This window comes from Leucopleurus acutus (assembly GCF_964270905.1).
Source record: "Leucopleurus acutus genome assembly, chromosome: 6".
In the NCBI taxonomy this organism is placed as follows: Eukaryota; Metazoa; Chordata; class Mammalia; order Artiodactyla; family Delphinidae; genus Leucopleurus; species Leucopleurus acutus.
The window spans coordinates 99,880,985-99,888,244 of NC_139149.1; the positions used below are offsets into that span (position 1 = coordinate 99,880,985).

The 7,260-nt window shown below is 51.2% G+C and overlaps 1 protein-coding gene across 1 annotated transcript; it reads right to left on the minus strand.

The window, feature by feature from the left end:
• Nucleotides 1–171: 171 nt before the first annotated feature.
• On the minus strand, nt 172–6,936 carry RNF25 (ring finger protein 25; the record flags this gene model as incomplete). Its single annotated transcript, XM_082841482.1, has 10 exons — nt 6,872–6,936; nt 3,941–4,015; nt 3,597–3,699; nt 3,437–3,504; nt 3,274–3,343; nt 2,024–2,095; nt 1,792–1,935; nt 1,362–1,454; nt 954–1,088; nt 172–750 (listed from the first exon to the last, which is right to left on the minus strand). Exons 1-10 carry the CDS (start codon nt 6,910–6,912, stop codon nt 172–174), a joined length of 1,380 nt encoding a protein of 459 aa, XP_082697608.1. The 5' UTR covers nt 6,913–6,936.
• Between the last annotated feature and the right edge of the window lie 324 nt (nt 6,937–7,260).

Consider the following 7,260-nt stretch of genomic DNA (forward strand, 5'->3'; position numbering starts at 1 on the left):
CGATTTCTTGGGAGAACAGACTTCAGAGCAATATTGTGGCTACTCTGCCATGCTCGTCTTGCTGGGAATTTAGAAAGAGATCTATACTTCACAGGCTAGGCACTACTGAGTAAGGAAAGCCAAACAAGGCCAATCTCTTTATTGTCCCCCCCCCCACCCCCCACAGTACTGCTAGGAACCATCCTCCGGTTCGAGGCTCACGGGCTCCCTTCGAGGACCAGGCCGGTAGGCTCCCCGACCCCGAGGCAGGTGGCGGTAGGAAGAAGCCGGTGTCCGACCCTTGGAGCGCTCCCAGCGGGCACAGTCGCGAGTCCTGCGGGGCGGGGGACCCTGCCAGTTGCCATGCCCCTTTTCTTGGGGAGGACCTTCAACCCCTTGGTTACGGGACTCTGGCTTTAGGTCCATAGGCTCCTTGAGGGGCCCCTCAGGAGGTGGCAGTTCCTGGGTGTGACTGGTACCTTTGAGGGCATTGCACTCCCCTCCTTTTAGATGCCTCCGTTCGGCTTGTCTCCAGGGACCTCGACTGGCCCGGGGAGGATCTAGCATAGCTTTCTGGGTCTCGCCCAGCTTTTGCTGATTTGGCCCAGCCCCTGGAATCTTCTCACATGTGTACTGGGAGGCCACAGGCAGAGGAGCTGACAGGGTGGTCTGAGCAGTTGATGAGGTGGACTGTTCTGTGGCAAGGGTACTGGGTGGGTGGGATCCTCCAGAGGCATCTACAGCTGACTCGGGTTCCAAAGGGGCAGGAGGCTAGAAGGAAGTGAGCAGATGCAGTGAAGGGGATGCAGTTCCTCAGAGCGGGGAACCGCAGGCCCCTCACCTAGAATCTGAGCCGACTGCCATCAGCCTATAACCTCCTAGGGTAGAACAAAGCTCACCCGAGGGCCACGGCAGAGGGGTGTTGGTAGGAAGGTTGGTGTCATCAGGGGAGGAGTGGGAAACCCTTCCCTCACCTGCTGGAGGCTGATGAAGTACCGGTTACGCTCAGCCTCAAGGTCAATGATGCCCCCCCTCTCCTGCTGTCTCTGGTAGAGCCTCTTGCGCTCTTCTTGCTGGCGCAAGCTCTCTGCATCGGGCTGGTACAGCTCCTGGAGGGAAAGGAGCAGAGTGGCACGGAGAGAAGAATCAACAGGAGAAGGCAGACTCGAAACCCTGGCTCTTCTAGGACTGCCTCAGGAGATCTGCTCAAGGTTCTTGGTTTTATCCCTCAGATTGGGCTCCCGAACAGAGTTTTGGACTTCTGCTGGGGGCCATGGCTTTACAGAGAGGGCCCAGGCAGCTTGAGGCCAATTCCAGAGACTCCATTCAAAGCAGACAAGATGCCATTATTCTTGGCTCAGATTAGCAGCGAATTGTCTTACCACGGGCTGCTGGGGTTCAGGGGCTGCTTTCAGCGAGGCGAGATCGTACACGAGTGGCTCTCTGCACACCGGGCACTGCACACCAACGGCCTTCTGAAAAGAGAGGTGAAATCGCACCCCTGCTTCCCAGCCTAGGGTGCTTGCCAGCTGCCCAGCCTCATCTGTAGAGGGCTGGGACGGAGGGGCACAGGAATACCTGTTCAGCAGTGAGGGGGAGCAAAGCAGGGGCTGCCTAACTAGAGGTCTGGGAACCCTCTGAAACTGTGTGCAATATGCTTACGTGTATGTATAAGGATGCCCCTTTTTCCTGGACAAAGGTGAGCTTTCGTTAATCTCAGAGGTACCTATGACCCTGAAAAGGCTAAGGCAGCCCTGGAGCGGAGGGGTAGAAGAGGGCACGAGGTCAAGCGAGCAGGGCCAGCAGGTCAACCTGTTTGGTTGCGGCGTGCTGCCATTCCCGTTCCTGCTCCCGCCCCTGGGCCTGCAGCTCCTGCTCCATGTGCTGGATGTACCGAGCCAGGCAGTGGCAGTGGAAGTAGTGGTAACAGGTGGTTTTGGTAAAGGCCTCCTTCTCCTGGAGGGTAAGGCACTGTGTCAGAGCTCGCCCCGAGCCCTCCACTGTCTGTCACAGCCGACCCCCAGGTCCCAAGAGAGTAACCCACCTGGAAACCATAGAGGCAGATGACGCACTGGCCATGGGGGATGTTGTTATCTGTGAGAATTTCCTTCCCTTTCTGAGAGGAGAGAAGACACTGTTCAAATAGGGAGGCAGGAGCCAGAACTGTGAGTGAAGCTTGTTGACTACTCCCAGGAGTGACTGGCGGGCCGCCTCCCACCGAGCCAGTTTGCCTTCTGTTCATGCATTTCTGTCTTGGTGATGCTCCCTCTGCTTGGAATCAATCCTCCTCCATGCTCACACCCCTCCCCTCCAATCTACCCAGCTTCAAAATCCAATTTAATTGTTTTTCCACTCATTAAGTCACTTTTAACACATCTTGGGGATGAAAATAAAACACCTTCGAGAGAAAAAAATGTTCAATTAAAACTCACATCTTCTGGGAGGCCTTTCCTGGTTATCCCCCTTTGAATATCACTCCCTCAATGAGCCTGTTCTGGAGTCAGCTTTCAGAAAGAAAGTGAAGGCATGGACACCCCAAACGGACAGAGAATTCAAAAGGCATCAGGTTGAGCTATGAAATACGCATCTGCACTGTTGTTTAATAGCTAATACTCTGGAATTCCACAAAGTTCAAAGCTGCATCGTGGAGGCCTGACTTAGAAATGCTACAGTGGTCTATGCCCACTCTGACTCCAGGCCACCCACCTTCATTCTTTTCTGAACATTTTTCTTAAAAACTCAAAGTAGAGGAAAACAAGACTGTATTTGTGTTTTTGATCTCAAACAACAAAAGTTAGCTGTGTATATTAACTTGTAGCTCTAGGCATAGTTTCATGTGGGTCGTTTCCTTTACTAGGGTAGAAACTCTTTGAGGAAAAGAACCATGACTTTTTCTAGTCAGCTCCAATGACAGACTAGCTTTCAAATGTTCATTTATGGCTAGACCCTCCAGGCAAGATCTCTTGCCATTTTCAGTTGCCAATGCCAAGAGAACCTGGCATTGGCAACTGAAATGCACTGATAATGAAGCACGAAAAATTCAAGTTAAAGAGGAAAAAAATTTTCTGTCACGATGCTGGAATAGGCAACTTGGAGAAGCTATGGAACTGTCTTTGGGGAGATTTTTTGAAACAGAAGAGAGTCTCACCTTTCTGGAGCAGTTTAGGCTTACCTAAACAAGAACTAAATGAATGTCTCCAGACATATTTAAGATTCTAGGCCCATGGCCTCCCTTGAAAGAAACTGCTCTACCTGGAAGGTAAGGACATTTCCCCAGGCTAGCACACCTCTCACCTCGATGAGTTCATAGAGCATGGCAGTACCCAGCCCAGCCTCAGCCATGTGGCTCAGCGCCTGTGAGATCCTGTGGGGAGAGGGCAAAGCAAACATTAGGCCTGCCCCCTTCCCTCACCAGACTGAGCTGTATCCCAAATTTTCCCTGCCCAGCCCGACTTACTTGTGGATCTGTTCATCTGAGAGTCCTCGGGGGTTACGGATAGAGATCTGTGGCACCGCGTGGGGATACTAGAGAGAGAAAATACCACGCTACTGCTAATGCACTCCACCCCAAGGCCTCTCCCCTTCCTCCCTTTGCTGCCATAAAGTAGAGGCCTCACCTGTGCTGGGACCCGAAGCACCAGAGTGAAGCAGACATACTGTGAATCCTGGTCTTCTGCAGTGGCGGGGTGCAGGGTGATGCAGATCTCCCATGATGATGATCTGCAGGTGGATGAAGTGGAGACCTGGGATGTGACTGGGCAGGGACTTGAGAGCTGGGGAGGGTGGGGGTGAGAGAGTAAAGCGGGCAGAGGAAGTGAGCATCAGGCTTTTTCTTTGGGGTGATTAAAGGAATAGACTGTCTACATGACAGAAATATTATCTCAAATCAAGCCCCACAGATACTGCATGGAATCCTCTTACTACCAAGGGGACTCCTGCCCACCTCTAGTTGAATACGTACCTGCCATTTCCTTTGACCACCTGTAGTTCATCCAGATAGATAGACTCTAACACTTCAACTTCAGAGGGAAGGACCCTAGAGAAACAGGGGGGATTGACTTACTTACAACTCTCCCTATTAAAGCCTACTAAGGCCAATGAAGGCTGGCTTTGTAGAAAAATGGCAATCTGCATGAGTGCTGGCAATCTGCATGAGTGCATTCTCTTGCTAACCTCCATAAAAATGGGGGAAACATGTTTCCTTAATTTGTCAAGTGGCCAGGTAGAAAGCACAGGAATCAGTTTTACAGATCATTTCTGCCAATAAATGAGGAAACATTCCCAAGAAGGTGAAAAGACTAGCCCAAATCTCAAGCTTGAGGCAGGACTGAGACGCAAGCTAGGTTTCCTGACTCCCTGTTGAAGTTTCATTGTACTGTTGGTTGTTCCTTAGTGGCCGTCTCTCTGACCCAGAAATATGACATCTATTGATTAGCATTAAGGTTACCAATACCACTCCTGGCTTTCCCTACACCGTTCATGGATCCCAGTGTCTACACACACTGCCAATACCAGTCACTGTAAACCTCCTTAGTGTTCCTTAGTGGCCCTTAGTGGCCGTCTCTCTGACCCAGAAATATGACATCTATTGATTAGCATTAAGGTTACCAATACCACTCCTGGCTTTCCCTACACCGTTCATGGATCCCAGTGTCTACACACACTGCCAATACCAGTCACTGTAAACCTCCTCAAAGGAGATACCAACCTGAACAGAACAGATCTACATGCTGTAAAGGCTGTGCTGTAGTGGAAGAGCCATCAGCCTTGGAATGAGTAACAGGTACCAATCACTTACCAGCTATGTGATCTGAGTAGTTACTTATATCTGTAAGCCTGAATTACCCTGTCCATCACATATAGATATTACCACCCACTCTCCACAGTTATCGTGAGGATGAAAGGTGATTTGTTTATGTCAAGTGCCTAATAGTATCTTGGCCATAGTAGCTAGTCTGTGTTCTTTTTTTTTCCTATTTGTATTAACCTTCTCCCTTAAAAGGAAAGAGAGGTTGTAGTTAATATTCAATGTATTTATGATCCCTGCTGTCTGACTGATCTAGATTAATTTGTGCAGGTCAGGATCCAGTGGCCCCTCCACCCACCTGCTCCCCAGTCCAGGACTCTCTTAGGAAGAGATGTCAGTGTCTCTGCCATCCCTCAGAGGACACACATGTTTAATCACAGAAAGAGCAGTTGTAATGCCACTGAAGATGAGTTATTGGCTTGAGGCCACAGCTTTACCCAGATAATACATGGAAAGATACATGCTTGGTTTGCTTTCTTATATTGCCCCTTCTTCACCAAGAGCAGGGCTGCCCTCGTGTGACATACGTGTGTGTGTGTGTGTGTGTGTGTATACATGTGTATGTGTATATATAGAGAGTGATTCTCAAAAATTTTTAAAGTCTTTTTAAGTCTTAGGCAGACACCTGAAAATATAAAATAGATAACGTAGGTAACAGTTGAGTACTTCTGATTGACATGAGCGCTGGAGTCTTAGAGCACTGCAGGCTGGCTGTACAATCATTACGGCCCTCACCAAGGCACAACGTGTCCCCTCAGAATCTTAAATTCCCCTGAACAGGTTGAAAACAGCAAGTCTGCATGGTCTCAAAAAAGGCCAGCACTGGCTGGGCTCCCTGAACCAATGAAACACTGAGGTGTAGCCTCCATCAAGAAGCCCTTCAATACTTCACCCACCCGACCTGTGACTTGGGCCCTGGGTGTGAGATATGGAATGGGATGGTGGTAAGATGGTGACAATAAAAACGGGAGGGCTTCCCTGGTGGCGCAGTGGTTGAGAGTCCGCCTGCCGATGCAGGGGACACGGGTTCATGCCCCGGTCTGGGAAGATCCCACATGCCGCGCAGCGGCTGGGCCCGTGAGCCATGGCCGCTGAGCCTGCGCGTCCGGAGCCTGTGCTCCACAACGGGAGAGGCCACAACGGTGAGAGAGGCCCGAGAACCGCAAAAAAAAAAAAGGGGGAGGTGGAACTGTACAATGTCCTAGAACTAAGAACCTAAGGTTTGGAGTCTGACAACCTGGATTCCTAATCATAACTATGTACCTTTTGGCAGCTCATTTTACCTCTTCAGGCCTCATTTAGTCTCCTCAGGTGCCTACACCTCCGAGTTATTAATGAAAAGGAGGCTTAGGTATGTTACAAATCCATCTTGATCCTCTCAGATCCTTCTCTGAGGTGGATGTCACACCCACTTTTTTTTTTTTTTTTTTACAGCTAAGGACACTGACTCATAGAAGCTAGGGGGCCTGGTCAGCATCACACATCTAATAAAATATGATGTGAACCCACATTTATCTATTTCCAAATCCCAGAGTCCTTCCATGTTCTGGTCCCTTGTGACGAATGCTTTAGAGAAGGACTAGAAGCGCTTTCCGTGAGGTGTAAAGCTTTATTCAGACAACAGCCTCATTAGTGCTGTCGGGAAGAGAGAAGGTTGAGGAAAGCCTCAAAGGAAATAGTCTGATCCGAGGGGAAAGGGGGACGGGAATTGGAGGACATTGGTTCTGGGAAGTAAGAGGGACGGGGAGGGGGGCGGAGATCTGATAAACAGGCATCCCCCGGGACCCTGAGCAAATCCACTTCAGAAGGCGAGAATGGGACGGGGTGAAGCCGGAGGATCGAACCGGATGAGGCGCGGCCCGAACTAGCCAGGTCGGCGCTGATGCGGTCTCCTCCGGGTCAGACCAGTGCCCCTCCACCCACCCGCTCCCCAGTCCAGAACTCTTAGGAAGAGATGTAAGCGTCTCTGCCATCCCTCATCCCTCGCCCCGCCCCACGCGCCCGCCGTACGGACCGTCCGCGGCTGCCGCTAGTCCCCCGGACCGGATCCAGGCGGTCCTCCAAAGCCCATGACCCCAAAGTTACCAGTCCTCCTCCCCTGCAGCTGCCGACGCAGACGCCGCCATGTCTTCTGCGGCCCGCAACCGGAACCGGAAACAGCCTCCGGGCAGTCGGAGGCGGAAAGTAAAGCAGGGGAGGGAGAGTAGCTCTCGGCCGTTTCTAGGCAACCTCAGACTCCCGGTCCTTAGATGGTCCTGAGAGCCAAGGGATGGTTGGGAAATGCCCTAGGAAGTGCCTATGGGCGGCCCACCGTCTCTCCCACACCCCTGAACGCCTGTTCCTCCGAACCTCTGACCAGTTCTAGCGAGTAAAATTGGTAACAATGTGAGTCGAAGGAGACCGGCAGTGGGGGTGGGACGATAAGTCCCACGATAAGAACGATAAGTCAGGCAAAATACGAAGGCACCTAGAAG